Source organism: Camponotus vicinus, unplaced genomic scaffold, assembly GCF_025532165.1.
Source record: "Camponotus vicinus isolate PSW18456_S1 unplaced genomic scaffold, iyCamVici1.0 SCAF_7, whole genome shotgun sequence".
Classification (NCBI taxonomy): Eukaryota; Metazoa; Arthropoda; class Insecta; order Hymenoptera; family Formicidae; genus Camponotus; species Camponotus vicinus.
In genome coordinates, this window is record NW_028141979.1 from 15,098,113 (window position 1) to 15,118,565 (window position 20,453).

The following is a 20,453-nucleotide window of genomic DNA, read 5'->3' on the forward strand; positions in this document are numbered from 1 at the left end:
ATCTCTCTGCTCTGCTATATTGATGCCTTTGTAAATTTTCTTATAATTTCATATTTGTATATCTCAGCGAAAAAAAGTGCAGCGGCACTCGAAAATGGATTTGAAAGGTGAAAACTAGTACTATACGATGCCATTGGCAGAAATATTTCAAAAAATTAGGTTTCCTCATAATAAATGTATGAAATTGGCCGAAATAGCCATTTTTGGACTATTTAATCACAAATTATTCAAAAACCTGACGTGCTAGGGAAATTTTGCAGCCAGATTCATTTTCAGCGTCAAAAAACCTTCACCTATTCTGCTTTTTGTAACTGATCCTCGCAGGCCTGTGTTATTATTAAAAGCATGTTCTTGCGAGCGCGCAAGTGATAGCATATACCCATCAGTTATGTCACGTGCATTCAATATATATCAATTCCGATCCGTGGACGCAACAATATTATTATGTTATTAATTGTGTATATTTTGTTATTATATTTATATAATTACATTTGTTTCTGTTTATTTCTACTAAAGTACATTTAACTTACCCTGGCATGATAAATTCTATAATTTTTTTTTGCTTCTAGGTGCATTCAAAATTGCGTTTTTGAAACGTTCCAACTGAACAATAAATATACCTAATGGTTGGTATTGAATAATTTTATCGGTCTTTTCGATTTCTCTCTTGTAGCGAATGCACAAATTTCGAAACAAGTCACACTGCTTATTATTTCGAATGATATCTTCGTCAAATTTCATATCTTCATTATAAAATTTCTTGATTTCATTGAAACGTTGACAATAACGATTCACAGCATTGAAATTCGTCTTCAATATGTCATTGAGTTTGTTTTTTAAGTCACAAATCATTGAATCTTCTTGTATGATTTGGAGAATTTCCGAAGAGTTTTCGCATAACTGATCTCTCATTTTGTGATTTATTATTGACCTTGAATAAAAGTTTATAAAACAGTAATATAACAACAATATAACAACAGATTATATTTATTACAGTACAAAAAAGAATTTTTTCGTATATACATATACAGGTTGTCAGGCGTATATGTATCCAAAAAAAGCTCTTGTAACTTACATCGAGAGCTTTTCAAAACACTATAATAAAGTATTTTTTCATGTTTTTTCTTCGAAACAATTATGTGTTTTCTTTACACCAATTGATTCCTCTCATTATTTTGTACATAAAAATATTAAGATAAGATAATCGAAAAATGAATATTTTACTAGATATTTTATGGTTTATGTAAAAATTAAGAAATTATTTCAAGCCTCATAACTCGAAAAGTACTTAATGAAAAAATACTTCGTTATAGTGTTTTGAAAAGCTCTCGAGGTAATCTACGAGAATATGTAATAAAAAATAGGGGGTTCCATTTAAAAAATGCAAAGTGACCTTGCCCTGACCTTGACAACGCCATCCAAGGTCAAATCAACAGTACCATCTTATGTCCCCCTTCAAACCATACAACTTATGTCTAAAACATTTCTTTCTCCAACGCTTCGTTTTTGAGATATTTCGCATTATCAACTTAAATGGTCCACCCTGTATATATATGTATATATGTATATATAATATCATGTGTATATATATATATATATATATATATATATATTATCTTACCTTAATACTTTTATGTACAAAATAATGAGAGTAATCAATTGGTGTAAAGAAAACACACAGTTGTTTTTAAGAAAAAATATGTAATTGTTAATTGCAAATTACATATTTTTTCTTTGAAACAATTGTGTTTTCATTACACCAATTGATTACTCTTATTATTTTGTACATAAATGTATTAAGGTAAAGTAATCGAAAAATGAATATTTTACAAAATATTTTACGGTTTATGTAAAATTAAGAAATGATTTCAAGCCTCATAACTCGGAAAGTACTTAATGAAAACTAACTTAATTATAGTTTTGGAAATATGTTTCGTTATGGAAAAATTGTTTCGAAAAAAAATGTAATAGTTAATTGCAAATTACATATTTTTTCTTCAAAACAACTATGTGTTTTCTTTACACCAATTGATTCCTCTCATTATTTTGTACGTAAAAGTATTAAAGTAAGATAATCGAAAAATAAATATTTTACAAGATATTTTACGGTTTATGTAAAATTAAGAAATTATTTCAAGCCTTATAACTCAAAAAGTACTTAACGAAAAGGTACTTAATTATAGTGTTTTGGAAAGCTCTCGAGATAAGCTACAAGAATGTGTAAAAATATATAGGGTGTTCCATTTAAAAAGATTGAAGTGACCTTCACGTAATCTTCAAATGACTCTTCAAGGTCAAACCAATGGTACCATCTTATGGTCCCCTCGAAACCATACAACTATTGTCTGAAACATTTTTCTCTCCAGGGCTTGGTTTTCGAGATATTCGACTGGATGGATTAAAATGGGTCACCCTGTATATATATATATATATATATATATATATATATACATATATATATATATATATATTGCGACGTTTCTCAAAGGGATAAATTTTGTATAATATTCCTCCTCGAGGTGTAGAGAGGAGGATGCTAAGGGGGAGCGAAAACGTCGTCAAAAACACAAGGCGGATAGAGAATATTCACGCTCTGAGGAACAGGGATGGAGGGTGTTCTCGCGCGAGCCGCGGCGGAACGAAGGCCGTCTCGAGGTCTCGAAGTTGGGCGCCAGATATGGTTTTTCACGTATCAGTTCGCTAAACGCCAAAAATAACGCGAAAAACGCTTGCCGGATTCACCACGGACCGACTAGCTCACCTAACGGTAGAAGGGCAGGATCTGTTGAAAAGGATATTAAATTATTTTATACGAGGCTTTTGGGAATTACGAAAATCGACAAACACAACGGAAGTTAACACTCACGAAAAGCGAACGCTCAAATGAATTACGCGAGCTTATTATAAAAGAAAATATAACAAATTTATTCAAGAAAAGAAATATATAAAAAAAATATACAGTAAAAGAAATAACGAATTCAAAAAAGAAATAATAATAACATAAGTTAGCAAATTTGAAATAACGAAATATAACAGATGTTAACATAACTTCGAAAATTTGAAATAACGGAATGTATAACAGATAATTCTTCAATAGCGGTGATAATCATAACAATACGAAATCGAGACCATAAGAAAGCGCGGATATTTGTAGTTCTTCTGACCCGTTTTTGTGGCCAGACTTTGCGAGGCCGAACGGCGTTTCGAAAACGTAACTCGACAAAATCTCGACAATCTCATCGACGACTCATTTTACAGATCTTTTTCCTTTATTCTTTCACTCGCTCATTTAATCGACGGCAACAGGTTCGTAAAGAGACTTAATAATTGAGCGAGAGTAATTAAGCAATTTGCGAAGACGGAAAATCTCGCTTGCGACGAGCGAATTCGATGCGATCGATAATCGACAGACGTCGGACGCCACTTACTTTCTTTTCGGCGTAACGCTTTTTACTTACGCGAAGCCCTCGAATTTCGGCAATTTCTCAGTTCGTTATAATCTATTACGCACCGCGACACACTCACACGCACGACAAATGTCTCAAAAAAAGCGTAAATCCTACACGTAATGGGCGCGACAAAGACAGCACGATATTCGCAACGTCACGATACGCCACGGTCACACACTCACATACACGCTAATTAATAACGAAAATCGCCCGAAGATCGATTGCGGGGATGTCTTACGCGGCTTCGACAACTCTTTTCGACAGCACAGATAGCGAACGCATTCCCCGCGATTTACTGCGCACGTGGTCGATATACGAGGGCCGGTCGCTACGCGTTTTACGACCCCGAATCCCGGAGAGAGACAAACGGTTCCTTATCAACTACGGCCGACGTTACGATCGTCCTTGATGCCTCAGTCGCTTGTCTCCGGTCGCCCGAAATACACGAAAATCGAAAGCTCAGTACAAAGCCCGAGCGACAACGAGACACGAAAAATGGCGACGGCGACAGAGCGGCCGGTCTACGGACGGAATCGCGTACGTGGCTTACAATATAGCGATGTACAACCTCACCGATACTCGTTCCCGTGGACAGGGGATGATCCTCGGTCTCGTCCTCTCGACAACCTCGGCTGCGACGCACAAAACGACAACGATAAAAGACTATGAGACGCGACTGCTTTTAAAGAGCGCCCGCACCAGAGTGTCTCCCTGGATCTCGCGATCCAGGATCGATAGCGGCGTCAATCCTGCGCGCAGGGGCGCGGATTCGCGGCCAATAGCGCCGCGACATGAGAGGTATTAATGCGCCCCGCGACAACGCCGTATCGGGGTCCGTGACGGCCATGATAATTTGAAAATCATAATTTCGGCGACCCTGCTATCGGCGGTCTTCTTTTATGCCGATCGTTCGTCCTCCGTCCTCGGAGGGTAGCGCCGACCGGGCCCTGCGATTCCGGTCCTTGACAGCTGTTTTGTTTTCCGCTGTTCATCCTCTTTTCGCGGGGCGAATTCCACCCTCGACTCTGCGCTGTCCTGATTCTCGGGCGCTATCTCTGTTCTCAACTCGAAGGTCAGAAATGTCGTACCGGTTGCCGCAAAAAGGATTCTTCTTCTTTCTCTTCCGGTTGTTTTCCGGCGGGTTGCCCGACGTACAAAATAATACAAAAAAATGACAATTAGAAAAATGCGAAATCACAATAATAGCTCGTCTCTCCGGAGATCACGATACGGCTCTCGCAATCTTTTTCTGGCGCGACCGCTCGGCTCGCGCCCCGTCAAGATTTTCGGGGCGGATGGACGCGCGTCGGGACGGCAACGTCACAATATATATACAGGGTGTAACTTTTTTTCAGTTGAAAAAGCGCCCACGGAGCAAATAGCATTATTCCTGATTAAAAATCGAGTCAAAAAGTCCTGAAACATTTTTTTCTATAATGCTTAATAAAGCGGTAATCATTGGGTAAAGTTGCGCCAATAAGCACCGATCTTTAGCCTCCTTGTCGAAATTTTGTTTAAGGAAACGCTTTTAACGGAAGAAATATAATTTTTAATGCAAAATAAAATTTTTCGCATTATTACGACGCATAAGAATATTGCACGATAGCAGCATGACATATCGCCGTAACGGCGGAGCGCTCACTACCAGGCGCGCGGCTCACTCACGTGCGCCCGTCTAAAGGTCGGTGCTTATTGGCGCAACTTTACTCAATAATGACCGCTTTATTAAGCATTATAGAAAAAAAATGGTTCAAGACTTTTCGACTTGATTTTTAATCAGATATAATGCTATTTGCTCCGTGGGCGCTTTTTCAGTTACACCCTGTATATATATATATATATATATATATATATATATATATATATATTTGCGCCCACGGAGCAAATAGCGTTATATACAGGGTGATTCAAAATAAGTGTCCTTGAAATGATACATTCTTGAATCAATTCTAAGACGATTTTTCCTTTGGCAAAATTTCGTCCGAAGCTTAGTTTTTGAATTATTAAAGGAAGTAGTTAACGTACGACGGGTCGGATACAAGAGGCAGGCAAGGGTGACGCGATTCACCGTCAGACGCGGGTGCTTACGCGGGGCGCCTGCTGCGATCAGCTGGTCGCTATACACATACAGACACACATGCGAACACATACATTCTCTCTCTGTCTGTCTGTCTGTCTCTCTCTCTCTCTCCCTCTCTCTCTCTCTCTTTCTCTTCGCTCACTCACCTGTAATTTTTTTTTTTTACGAGAGAGGGGCAAATGCATTTTATGCATACCCACCGGTCAATCCAGTGAGTTATGTGGGACTCGAGTACCAAGTCGAATTACCAATTCGGTACTCCCTACCCACTAAAAACCCCTCTCTTTTCACGAATTTCCTTTGACACACTGTCCCTCTGACTTCCCGAGATCTGTTTTCACATAACGTCAAAAAATAGTTATTATTACCTTGTTCGATGACTTTTGATGTATTGCTGTAAATGCTTGAAGGAGAAATGAATTTTCCGATAGATCGTACGTTCTCAAATTTAACGTAGATATCACGTTGCAAAAGACAAGAAATCCACACTAAATTATTAACTGAAAGTTTTTCTTCTTTCATGAACTGTATTCTTTTATAAACTTTAACGTAATCACATTTATTTACTCACTCGATGAGACGAGAAATTTACTAATGACTCTATCACTAATCACTATTAATCACTGTCGAATAATAACTGTTGGCGATTAAAAATCACTCGATGAAAGAAACACGCGCGGACACGTTACTACACAACACAGTGATATGCGACTCCAGAACGATATTGGAATCTCACTCGATGGATGCAATGTCGATTGCCATGGAGGATCCCTGAAAGGTCGCTCGCTGACCAAATAAGTGCCGGTGGAGGTATTCGCGTGCATGCTGGCTTCCGACTGGCCTTCCGTATGAAACGGCACCGACGAGCACAACGCCGTAGAGTGACCACATCCCCCAAGATCCCTCTAGTATATACTAAAATCCCCACTGTACCAAATAGCAGTGGCGGATGGACCCTAAGATAGGGCCGGGGCAAGCCTCCAGAAAAAGATAGGGATGTATGTGGGAAGAAGTCGGACGTGTCTTTACGCCCATTTGATCAACGAGCGACAGAATACAGAATCCAGTCCAAATAACATCAAACAGAATCAGTCCAAATAACGGATAGAAACAACATACACGAACACAGAGAGAGAGAGAGAGGTGAAGGGCGGTTTGGAGTCACGAAATACGCACACTGTATGGGGGTGGAAGCTTTTTACTTTAATTATTAAATTTGGAACACTGTAACTCAGTGAAAAATGATCCAATTTCAAAAGATAAAAAACCGTTGTATTCGTCTCAATGCCAGCTACAACATTCACTAGAACAAAAATATCGATTGCCATTTACAAAAATGGCCGCCATGCAGAAATCTCGAAAGTGGCGCCATCTACAATTAAATTAATATGACCAACTTCTGCTCCCCTCGGAACCATAAAACTATTGTCTGAAACATTTTTCCCAATCTCTTTTACTTTAAGAGATATTCAGCTGCATCACTTAAAATGACACACCCTGTATATATACATGGTGTCATGAAAGTGACAATTTTAAAAAATTATGGTAGAATGGCTCAAAGTTAGAAGAAAAGTCTTGTACAGTTATGCAATATTCGCAATAATTAACGAGAAATAAATTAAAGAAATCGGCCAATGCGCGTGGCTAGAAATGCGTGGCGGTGAAAGCGGTCTCATTGTAACATAATGGCGACGCGCGGCGAAGCAGTGATTGGGGAGGGGAAAAGCCTTCGTCGCGCGCCTACACACTCATCGCTCCTCCCCTCCCCAATCACCGTTTCGCCGCGCGCCGTCATTATGTTACAGTGAGACCGCCTTCACCGCCACGCACTTTTAGCCACGCCCATTAGCCGATCTTCTTTAATTTATTTCTCGTTAATTATTGCGAATATTGCATAACTGTACAAGACTTTCCTTCTAACTTTGAGCCAATCTACCTTAATTTTTTAAAATTATGATCAATTTCATGACACCCTGTATATATATATATATATATATATATATATATATGTATGTATGTGTGGCGCCTTACCACACGCCACAAGTACGCGCAAGCGAGCGCCTGTAAGACGGCAGACCGCGCGCGCGGCAAGCAAGCCGCAAGACAAGCCGTCAGGGTATTCCGCGTAGAAACGCGAGGATGTGCCATTAGGCGGCGATCGCGATAAAGCTTTCTCGTGAGAGGAAAGCAGCCAGCATTAGTATATAAGGCTACGCGAAATGACGGAGCATCGAGTCACGACTCAGCTTACGCCAGAGATTGCTCTCGCTATAGCACGTCGCAGCTCATTTTTGCAGAGCATCAGCGCTCAGTACGAGACCGTACCTACGGTCAAATTTCTGCTGGAGTTTTTGGCTCCCCAGAATAAATCACCGGTGGAGTCGGATTCCACGGCCGCTCATTTCGTCCCGATCACCCGGGCCGGTGAGACCGCCGTGCGAATCAGCGAAGGCGCCACAGAAGCGAGTGGCTTTCCAGCTACTACCGTGGGAGCTAACGCCGCCGGACCTGAAGCCGCCCAGATTCACCAGGCCGACGAGGATCCTGCTCGACTCGTGGGACATCCGGATACGGAGATACACCTCTCTAACGGGGCCCTGGAATCATCCAGCTCTTCTGTCTCCGCTGCCAACATCTCCAATTACCAGTACTAGTACCAGTACTAGTACACAGACGCACTGGACTGAGATCCACCGAGGGATCTAGACGCAGCCAACTACCGCCGATCAGGTTGTCCAATCCGACAACGACTGGGAGACACTTTCCATCTCCGTCGCAACGCAAACGGAAATACCATCTACTGCGCCAGTAGTCAACAAGAACTGCCTGGGGTCCCTGCGTGTAACCAAGACGATCCCACCAATCACGTATCGAGAACGCGTGCAGAGAGCGCGACTGGCCCCCAAGCGGGCCATGTATATACCTAGTATTTAAGTCCTGTACATATGTAAAATAAAACTAGATTTTACACTAAGAAGAGAGCTGTCATTCTGCGCATCCTAAGTCCGCCTTAACTAAGCGAGCACGGCGATAACAAGAGAAAACGAACACGCCACTACATTGGTGACCAACCGACTGCCGATAGAAGGCATAACATGTCGAAAAATAAGGACAGCACTATCCTCCTCGACGAAGAGAAGGCTAACATTAGCCGGATCGCCGTACGAATACCAGCATTCTGGCCGGAAGATCCCGAACTGTGGTTCGCATAGTTGGAAGGCCAGTTCACAATGGGCGGAATCGCAGATGATAACACAAAGTACGGATACGTCCTCTCAAAGCTAGAGCCTAAACAGGCACGAGAAATCAAGGACGTCATCACGCATCTCCCCACTACTAACAAGTATGTCGCTATAAAGAGCGCACTAGTCCAGCGCCTAAGACAGATTCGCAGGAGCAGCGGATTAGGCAACTTCTAGAAAGAGAAGAAATAGGAGACAGAAAGCCGTCGCAATTCCTCCGGCATTTATCTACACTAGCAGGAGCAAGCGTCTCCGACGAACTCCTAACAACGCTATGGCTTGGCCGACTATCAGCACAGACACAGGCAATCTTGGCAACTAGGAAGGGCGACAACTTACAAGAGGCAGTGGCAGAGCAAGCCGATCGAATACACGAGGTGAACAGCCGCGCCTTGGTATTAGCCGCACAACGTTCACAGATAACCACGGAACAACAAAATCCATGGACTACACAGGTGGAGGCGTTGACAAAACAAGTAACAACTCTAACAAAGCAAATGGCAAAACTCGCCAAAGAATTTCGACGAGAAAAAGAAAAAGGCCGAAGTCGGTCTTGGAGCAGAGCCAGGAACAGGACACCCAGTAAAGAAGGTGTATGTTATTATGATCGACGCTTCGACGCAGAAGCCCGCCGATGCACACAACCTTGCACATACAAGGGAAACGAGCCGGGCAATCATTGAAGATGGCCAGTGAGAGCAGCCCAGGATCATGCCGTCTTTATGTAACAGACCACAAGACAAGAACGAAATATCTCGTGGATACGAGATCAGACGTTAGCGTCTTTCCCTATGCAATGACAAGAAACAAACGGCGACCAGAGCAGTACGAACTATTCGCAGCCAACGGATCTCGTATAGCAACGTACGGATCCATGATACTACAGCCAGATCTGGGGCTTAGGCGAGCGTTTCCCTGGAGGTTCATAGTAGCCAACGTGGGCCAGCCAATAATTGGGTCAAACTTCCTAGCACACTATGACTTACTACCGGACATGAAGAGGACAATACTGAGAGACGTCAGGACAGGACTCACAGCTACCGGCACAAGATGCTACAGCCTGAACATATCAGTGAAAGCCGTCGCGCAGACAACAAGGTTTCACAACATAATAGCGGAACATCCGGATATTACGAAACTTGAAAATGCAACAAGGAGTACGAAACACTCAACGCAGCATCACATCCAGACGACACCCGGACAACCGGAGGCTTGTAGACCACGAAGACTGGTACCAGACCGGCTCAAGATTGCTCGCGCAGAGTTCGAATTACTACTGCAGGAAGGCATCATTCGACCATCGAAGAGCCCTTGGTCATCTCCACTACGGGAGCGTCCAAAATGGCCACGTTCGAAATGGCCACGGATAAATTTGACCACGTTCGAAATGGCCACGTTCGAAACGGGCACGTTCGGAACGGCCACGTTCGAAACGGGCACGTTCGGAACGGCCACGTTCTAAACGGCCACGTTCGGAACGGCCACGTTCGAAATGGCCACGGATAAATTTGACCACGTTCGAAATGGCCACGTTCGAAACAGCCACGTTCGTAATGGCCACTCCTTCGTAATGGCTACGTTCGGAACGGCCACGTTCGAAACGGCCACGTTCGAAACGGCCACTCGTTCGTAATGGCCACATTCGAAACGGCCACGTTCGTAATGGCTACTCGTTCGTAATGGCCACGTTCGAAACGGCCACGTTCGGAACGGCCATGTTCGAAACGGCCACACGTTCGAAACGGCCACATGTTCGAAACGGCCGGGAGAGTCCCGTTAGCGCACGGTGCGATAGCGCACCAACCCGATAGCACACGAAAAATTGACACAATTCCCGATAGCGCACCAACCCGATAGCACACGTCCCGATAGCACACAAAGTAAATTGCGCACAATCCCGATAGCGCACCAACCCGATAGCGCACGGGTTCACTTTGCAACTTTTCACGCGAAGCGAGGGGGACGGGGTGGGTGCGGGAGGCGGGCCGAAGGCCCCCCTTGCACCCCCCCGCGTGTGTGTGTGTGTGAGAGTGCGTGTGTGAGGGGATAGTGCTTCCAACATTTCGTGGCCGTTTCGAACGTGGCCGTTCCGAACGTGGCCGTTCCGAACGTGGCCGTTTCGAACGTGGCCGTTTCGAACGTGGCCATTACGAACGTGGCCGTTTCGAACGTGGTCATTACGAACGAGTGGCCATTTCGAACGTGGTCGTTTCGAATCTGGTCAAATTTATCCGTGGCCATTTCGAACGTGGTCAAATTTATCCGTGGCCGTTTCGAACGTGGCCATTACGAACGAGTGGCCGTTACGAACGTGGCCGTTTCGAATCTGGTCAAATTTATCCGTGGCCATTTCGAACGTGGCCAAATTATATCCACTCCTCCACTACACATGGTTCCCAAGAGAGACAAAGCTTGGCGACCATGTGGAGACTACAGGCGACTCAACGCAAGAACGATATCATACCGTTACCCTATACCGCATATTGAGGACTTCGCGCAAACATTATACAAAAGGAAAAATTTTTCGATTATCGACCTGGTACGAGCATACAATCAAATACCCGTTCGAGAGGAAGACATTCCGAAAACTGAAATTACAACACCATTCAGACTGCTTGAATTCTTATATATGCCGTTCGGACTGAGAAACGCAGCTCAAACGTTCCAGCGGTTTATCAATGAAATACTCAGCGAGCTGGAATTCTGCTACGCCTATATAGATGACATCCTCGTGGCATCCGAATCAGAAGATCAACACGAGGAACATCTAAAACACTGGAAAGATTAGACAGTTATGGCGTAAAAATAAACCCGGCAAAATGCACACTCGGACAAGAAGAAGTACGATTCCTAGGATACTTAGTATCCGCAAAAGGAACACGACCATTGCCGAACAAAATAGAAGCCATAAAGGATTTTCCAAAACCAAGCAACGCCAAACAATTGAGACAGTTCCTGGGCACGATCAATTTTTACAAGAGGTTCATACCAGGAGCGACGGAAGACCAGGCAGTTCTCAACGGCGCACTCAAAAGACCCAAAATGAAAGGAAAAACACCTATTCAATGGTCAACAGAAATGGAGGAGGCGTTCCAAAGATGCAAAGAGGGCCTTTCTCGAGCAACGCTGCTAGCACACCCCGATCCAACAGCGAGACTAGCGGTAACCACTGACGCTTCATCAACCGCAATAGGAGCAGTCGTACAGCAGTACACACGGGAAGGATGGCAGCCACTAGCTTTCCTGAGCAAGAAACTCAGCAGCGCACAAAGGCAATATAGCCCGTACGATCGGGAGCTTTTGGCTATTTATGCGGCAATTAAACATTACAGACACATGCTGGAAGGAAGGACCTTTACGATCTACACGGACCACAAGCCCCTCGTACATGCATTCAAGCAGGACCCATTACACAGCTCACCTCAACAAGCTAGACACCTAGAATACATCGGGCAATTCACAACTGACATTCAACACGTCGAGGGGAAGAGCAACATCGTAGCGGACGCACTATCACGAGTGGAAGCCATTCAACAACTAGTAAGCCTGGAGGATCTAGCCCAGGAGCAACAAAAAGACGAGGAACTGCAGAAGTTGCGAAATGATACCAGCAAAATTAAACTAACACAGATGCCAGTGCCCGGATCAGCAGAAAGCGTATGGTGCGACACGAGTACGCCACTTCCCCGATCATATGTACCACACGGGCTAAGGAGACAAGTATTTCAGTCCTTACACGGACTGGCACATCCCGGTACAAAGGCAAGCGCAAGGATGATCAAACAATGCTATATGTGGCCAGGTATGCAGCAAGACTGCATGCACTGGGCCAAAGCATATATCCAGTGCCAGAGGGCGAAAATAACGCGACACAATCAGGCACCAACAGGATCATTCATACAGCCAACCCAACGCTTCAACCATATCCACGCAGACATAGTAGGATCACTTCCCATTTCTGAGGGCTACCGCTATTGCCTTACAATTATAGACAGATTCACACGGTGAACAAAAGCTATTCCTATCCAAGACATTACGGCGGAGACGACAGCACGGACGATCTTTGCAGGATGGATGGCTCGTTTCGGCATCCCAGCACTCATAACTACGGACCAAGTTCGTCAGTTCGAGGCAGACTTATTCCGAAACCTAACAAAACTAACAGGGATGAAGCACAATAGGACAACCGCATATCACCCGGAAGCCAACGGAATGGTGGAAAGATTCCATCGATAACTAAAGGCAGCCATCAAAGCCCACGAGATAGAAGCATGGACCCAAGTACTACCAGCATCTTATTAGGGATAAGGGCAACCTTCAAAGAAGACATCAACGCCACACCATCTGAAATGGTCTACGGGGAATCAATCCGATTACCCGGACAATTCCTCCAGGAACCCAAATCAACTCAGCAGAAGGAAGACAGTGACTTCCTGCGGAAATTACGGACAACGATGGAACAACTCCGACCTACACTGAAGCGTCACGGACAAAGAGCGACATTCATATTTAAGGAGCACAACGCCGCAAGTCTTCGTGAGACATGACACACCAACTGGAACACTCCATCCTCCATATGACGGACCGTATAAAGTCTTAAGCAGAGGAGAAAAGAGCTTCAAACTACGGATCAGAGGAAAAGCTGTGCACATATCAATAGACAGACTAAAACCTGCCTACGTAATCAACGACAACGGGACAACACAAGGCAAAGCAGAAGAGACAACACACAGGACAACTAAGTCAGGACGAACAACACGACAGCCAATCCGGTTCGCCCCAACATAAGGGACCTCAATACAACCAGGGGGATCCTGTGGCGCCTTACCACACAGTACGCGCAAGCGAGCGCCTATAAGACGGCAGACCGCGCGCGCGGCAAGCAAGCCGCAAGACAAGTCGTAAGGGTATTCCGCGTAGAAACGCGAGGATGTGACGTTAGGCGGCGATCGCAATAAAACTTTCTCGTGAGAGGAAAGCAGCCACTAGTATATAAGGCCACGCGAAACAACGGAGCATCGAGTCACGGCTCAGCTTACGCCAGAGATTGCTCTCGCTATAGCACGTCGCAGCTCATTTTTGCAGAGCCTCAGCGCTCAGTACGAGACCGTACCTACGGTCAAATTCCTGCTGGAGTTTTTGGCTCCCCAGAATAAATCACCGGTCGGATTCCACGGCCGCTCATTTCGCCCCGATCACCCGAGCCGGTGAGACCGCCGTGCAAACCAGCGGAGGCGTCACATAAGCGAGTGGCTTTCCAGCTACTACCGTGGGAGCTAACCTCGCCGGACCTGAAGCCGCCCAGATTCACCAGGCCGACGAGGATCCTGCTCGATCCGTGGGACATCCGGGTACGGAGATACACCTCTCCAACGGGGGCCTGGAATCATCCAGCACTTCTCTCTCCGCTGCCAACATCTCCAATTACCAGTACTAGTACCAGTACTAGTACACAGATGCACTGGACTAAGATCCACCGAGGGATCTAGACGCAGCCAACTACCGCCGATCAGGCTGCCCAATCCGACAGCGACTGGGAGACATCTTCCATCTCCGTCTCAACGCAAACGGAAATACCATATACTGCGCCAGTAGTCAACAAAAACTGCCTGGGGTCTCTGCGTGTAACCAAGACGCTCCCATCAATCACGTATCGAGAACGCGTGCAGTGAGCGCGACTGGCCCCCAAGCGGGCCATGTATATACCTAGTATTTAAGTCCTGTACATATGTAAAATAAAACTAGATCTTACACTAAGAAGAGAGCTGTCATTCTGCGCATCCTAAGTCCGCCTTAACTAAGCGAGCACGACGATAACAAGAGAAAGCGAACATGCCGCTACATATATATATATATATAAAATATATGTATATATTATATTATATATTATATATACAGGGTTTGTCAAAAGTGTGGAAACCCCTAAATATCTCACAAACGGTGCATTTTAGAAAAAAATGTTTCAGACAAAAGTTGTTTGGTTTCAAAGGGGCCATAAGACGGTACCATTGGTTTGACCTTGAAGAGTCATTTGAAGGTCACGTGTAGGTCACTTCAATTTTTTTAAATGGAACACCCTATATATTTTTGCAAACTCTTGTAGCTTAACTCGAGAGCTTTCCAAAACACTATAATTAAGTACCTTTTCGTTAAGTACTTTTTGAGTTATGAGGCTTGAAATAATTTCTTAATTTTACATAAACCGTAAAATATCTTGTAAAATATTTATTTTTCGATTATCTTACCTTAATACTTTTACGTACAAAATAATGAGAGGAATCAATTGGTATAAAGAAAACACATAGTTGTTTTGAAGAAAAAATATGTAATTGTTAATTGCAAATACTTATAGTGTTTTGGAAAGCTCTTGAGATAAGCTACAAGAGTGTGCAAAAATATATAGGGTGTTCCGTTTAAAAAAATTGAAGTGACCTTCACGTGACCTTCAAATGACTCTTCAATGTCAAACCAACGGTACCGTCTTATGGCCCCTTTGAAACCAAACAACTTTTGCCTGAAACATTTTTTTCTAAAATGCACCGTTTGTGAGATATTTAGGGGTTTCCACACTTTTGACAAACCCTGTATATACAGGGTGAGCCATTTTAATTAACGCACGCAATTATTTCGGAAACAAAGCATTTTAGAGAAAAATGTTTCAGACAAAAGTTTTATGGTTTCGAGGGGGCCATAAGAGGGTATCATTGGTTTGACCGTTGTATTTGAAGGTCACATGAAGGTCACCTTCAATTTCTTAAATGGAACCTACTATTTGTCATTGCATATTCTTGTAGCTTATCTCGAGAGCTTTCCAAAACACTATAATTAAGTACTTTTTTGTTAAGTACTTTTTGAGTTATGAGGCTTGAAATAATTTCTTAATTTTACATAAACCGTAAAATATCTTGTAAAATATTCATTTTTCGATTATCTTACCTTAATACTTTTATGTACAAAATAATGAGAGGAATCAATTGGTGTAAAGAAAACACATAGTTGTTTTTAAGAAAAAATATGGAATTGTTAATTGCAAATTACATATTTTTTCTTCAAAACAACTATGTGTTTTTTTTGCACCAATTGATTCTTCTCATTATTTTGTACGTAAAAGTATTAAGGTAAGATAATCGAAAAATGAATATTTTACAAGATATTTTACGGTTTATGTAAAATTAAGAAATTATTTCAAGCCTCATAACTCAAAATGTACTTAACGAAAAGGTACTTAATTTAGTGTTTTGGAAAGCTATCGAGATAAGCTACAAGAATATGCAATGACAAATAGTAGGTTCCATTTAAGAAATTGAAGGTGACCTTCATATGACCTTCAAATAACTCTTCAAGGTCAAACCAATGATACCATCTTATGGCCCCCTCGAAACCAAACAACTTTTGTCTGAAACATTTTTCTCTAAAATGCTTTGTTTCCGAAATAATTGCGTGCGTTAATTAAAATGGCTCACCCTGTATATGTGTGCGTATATATCAAGCGACGCGGTAGCGTCGCTAAGTACATAAAAAACAGGTCCAAGAATTGAGTTGAGAGTCACTGTTCTCGACGCGGCGCTACCAAGTACCTTATCCGGAATTTCGCGTCAAGTAAACTTTCGGTTAAGATATTTAATAAACTAAAGCCGTAATCAAAAATCTAACGACACTTTTATGATATAATATGAGTACAAGCTTTCGATTGCGACCTGTTTGAATAAAATCGGTGCAGTCAATCCTGAGAAATGACGATCGAATGTCAGAATTGTGACATTTTTCGTTCTTCTCTTCCTTTTTCAGGTTCAGACTCACGTACATATGCTCGCACGCACACACGCAAAGCGAATTTGTCCCTCAAGCGGCGTTCACAGCGTGCGTATACGATTATTGTTTCGATATGTACAATGCTTTAAGAGACAAAATCATATGCGTGCATACGTGTGATATGTATACGTATGTGTGTACGTACGTGTGAGAAATTAGTTTATTAGAGTATAGTGCGGAATAGTGTAAAACAAGGAAGAGAAGTAACACGTTAAGCAGTCAGGTTACTTGTTTAAAAACACAGATTATAAGAAGTAAATAAGAGTAAATAAATAAAAGTACAGTGCAAAACAAGGAAGAAAAGTAGTGTGTAATGTATCAAGGAAGAGAAGTGACATATTAAAAGTTATTATCAAGCGATGCAGTAGCGTCGCGACGCCAAGTACATTTATTAGTATTATATAAAAACACAAATTTGTGAACACTTAACGACAACCAAGTGGACTGTGAATTTTGTAAATCAATCAAAAGGTAAATATTGTGAAATTTTTCTCATTTCTGTTTAGACATAATATATTTTGACATATTATATATTAATCTTAATAAAGAGAATAGACAGTTATTATCATTTTGTGGAATATAAATATTATGTAATTTATAATTATATATATATATTGTTATATGTTAAAGGAATAACACACCTTCCTCTTAATTCATAATTTAGTTTATTTTGATTTTGTTAACAGTACAAAATGTTGATTATCTATCTATCAGTCGACAATGTATCTCTTAATCTCTCTATGTCGTAATCGATCTCTCGATCTTGGCCTAAAGCCTGACCCACAACACCTCCCCTCTTAGTTGCACCTTGCCATAACTAAACTAAATAGTACATGTTCTTAACTTAAACGTAAATTACATTTATTTATATACTTTTATCTAAACTTATAAATATTTATTACCATTTATTATTATTATTATTAACCTACTTTATATAATCTTTAAATTTGTCTGGTTTTGTAACTGTCCGCCCCGCCTTTGTTACGTATGGTGAACCCCCATGGCTGTTTCCATTAGTTATAATTTTTTTTTGTTTAGCCACCGAGGTACTAACTTTATTATCATTATCTTCTGTTCTTTGCATTGACATATTCGTTTGATCTTTATCAGACACTTTTTCTCTAGGAGTTATATGACTACTATTCCTACTATAGACTCCACCCTTTTCTCCTTGAACCATAAACGATCTCGGAGTGGATCCAATTGCTTGAATTGTTCCTGGAGTCCATGTTGTCTTTGGAATCTTTTGAAACAACACTGATTCTCCAACTTTGAATTTTGTTTCTTTTCTAGCTGTTTTGTCATAGTTTTGTCATAGTGTTTTGATACAATTTTATTTTGTTCTAATATTGTTTTATCCTTCTTATATGTTATTTTGGGAATTAATGCTTTGAATGAACACGGGATATTAGTTCTTAAATTTCTACCCATTAAAATAGAAGCAGGAGAATGGACATTGCTACGAGGAGTATTTCTTAAATTTAAAAGCGCTAAATATGGATCTTCTCCAGCATCGAATGCTTTCTTAAACAATTTTTAATTGATTTAACCGCGCTTTCTGCTAACCCATTTGATTTTGGGTAATGAGGACTCGACATAATATGGGTAAAACTCCAGCTTTTTGTAAATTTCCTAAACATTTCTGAATCAAAGCATAACGCTCCATCTGTATACAATATTAAGGGTATCCCGTGAGTAGTGAGTCTAGGCCGGTTCTAACCCAGGGGCTCCGGGGGGGGTGAGGGGCGAGGGGGAACCGGCGGGGGGTGACGTCACCCGGGGGATGACGTCACGCGGGGGGGGGGTGACGTCACGGGGGATGACGTCACGCGGGGGGGGGGGGGTGACGTCACGCGGGGGATGATGACGTCACGCGGGGATGATGACGTCACGTGCGGGGGATGATGACGTCACGCGGGGATGATGACGTCACGTGCGGGGGATGATGACGTCACGTGCGGGGAGTGACGTCACGCGCGGGTAGGGGGGAGGTCCGCGGCGCGACCGGTGGACGAGGGGTCCGCGCGGGGAAGGGGGGGATCCGCGGCGCAACCGATGGACGAGGGGGTCCGCGCGGGAAGGGGGGATCCGCGGCGGGCCCGCGATGTGTCCACGTGTGAGAAGGACGGTGCACTGGTTTGAAAAGGATAGCGTAAAGTGTGTGAAGAGGACAGTGCGACAAGGATGGCATCAAGTGTGACAAGGCGACATCAACATACGACAAGGATGACGTCAACGTGGAACAAGGACGACGCATTGTAAGATGCCACATAGGTGGGAGCAGGACGACGCAAAGGTAAGTGAGTGATAGCGACGAGCATATGAATGAGAGAGAACGATAATATCGCGAAGAGAACGCATACGAGAGAGAACGATAATAGTTAAGATAACGCGTGCGAGCGAGAACGAAGATATCGCGAGACTTACAACTAACGCGAGACTTATTGTTAGAACGATAGCGCGTACGAAAGAGAGAGAGAGAGAACGATAAATTCTTACAACTAGCGCAAGAGAGACGCAAAGGATGGGAGCGCAAGGAGAGGCGCGTAAATAAATACATTTCTTTTTTTTTAAATTAAAATATAAAATTTATTTAAATGTGTGCGTGTACTATACAATTTTGTGTGTGTGTGTGTGTGTGTATGTGTGCGCTTAATATATAATAATATATGATATAAAATTAAAAAAAATAATAATAATAATATAATAATAATAATATAAGAAATAAAATTAAAAAAAATATATAAGGGGGAGGGGGAGTGCGCCGGGCTAAGGAGGAGGCCGCTCCTAGAATGCTAAGGGGTCGATGTGCCGGGCTGAGTGGAGCCGCTCCTGGAACAGAAAAAGACATTTGAATAGTTTTTAATAATTTATTTTAGAACTTTTGATATATTATAAATTGAAAGTTACTTACAATACTTTCCATGGCATTTTCCATTCACCGTTATACAATACACACAATTTATATTTTGATGCAGGTTTGGATTCACATATCTGTTTATCCTCTCGTCGACCATTCATATCATCGCGTAAACTCTAAAATCAAACATATTAATTTTATGTTTTAAATTTATTACACATCGACAAAAAAATTTTACCTTCAACGTTTCCAATTTCCGCCATAGTATATTCTCGTGATCATCTTCTTTCAATTTTTCAAAATCTTCTATTAATTCGAGATTTTCACGCAGTTTGTTTCCAATACAATTTACTTTAGAATGATTAGGTTCTATATTGAAACATTTACATCCATGATATTTTGCAAAATCTCGCGCACATATTTCTCGAGCTAGAAGAAATGTCCTCAACGAATTTGTGCGAGGTTTTTCCAAGCCGAGCTCTTGATGTCTTATAAACTGAACGATTGAAGTTTCTAGATTCTTCTTTGAAAGTTGTTCCCGCTCGTATTGAAGTAATTCTTCATCATCACTAGTCCGAAAACGGAAATCAGGTTTCCCATCGGATGATCCCTCCTCCATTTCTCTCTCCTCTCTCTCTCTCTCTCCATCTCATCCATTTCTCTCTCTCTTTCCATCCAATAATCATCATCATCCGTATCGTCATCGATGATAATAACATCGTCTTCAGCCATTGCACTAACGTAACACAAGACTAACGAAACACAGAACAACGAAAGAAATAATATTCTAATGTCGCAGACTCCTCTTCATTATATATCTTTTAATATCTTTTGTCTCATTCCAACTAGAGCATCACGTCTCATCTACCTCAGCATTTCTCTACATCTTTAGCGGAGCGTGTTGAGAAAAGTATAACTATTCTTATTCGTATGGAAGGAAAGAATTAAAATCATAGATGGAATAAAAATAATTATTTATTGCACGCATCGTAAAGAATATCATTTACAGC

At 42.3% G+C, this 20,453-nt stretch overlaps 1 protein-coding gene across 2 annotated transcripts in view; it reads right to left on the reverse strand.

Moving 5' to 3' along the window:
* Positions 1 to 20,453, reverse strand: part of LOC145974574 (dynein axonemal heavy chain 6-like) — a 424,968-nt gene that overhangs the window by 34,732 nt on the left and 369,783 nt on the right. For both annotated transcript variants that reach the window (XM_083104479.1, XM_083104480.1), the window contains exon 10: positions 531 to 931. In XM_083104479.1, the coding sequence (XP_082960605.1) occupies positions 547 to 931 (385 nt within the window). In that variant the 3' untranslated portion in view covers positions 531 to 546. The remainder of the gene's footprint in view (positions 1 to 530; positions 932 to 20,453) is intronic.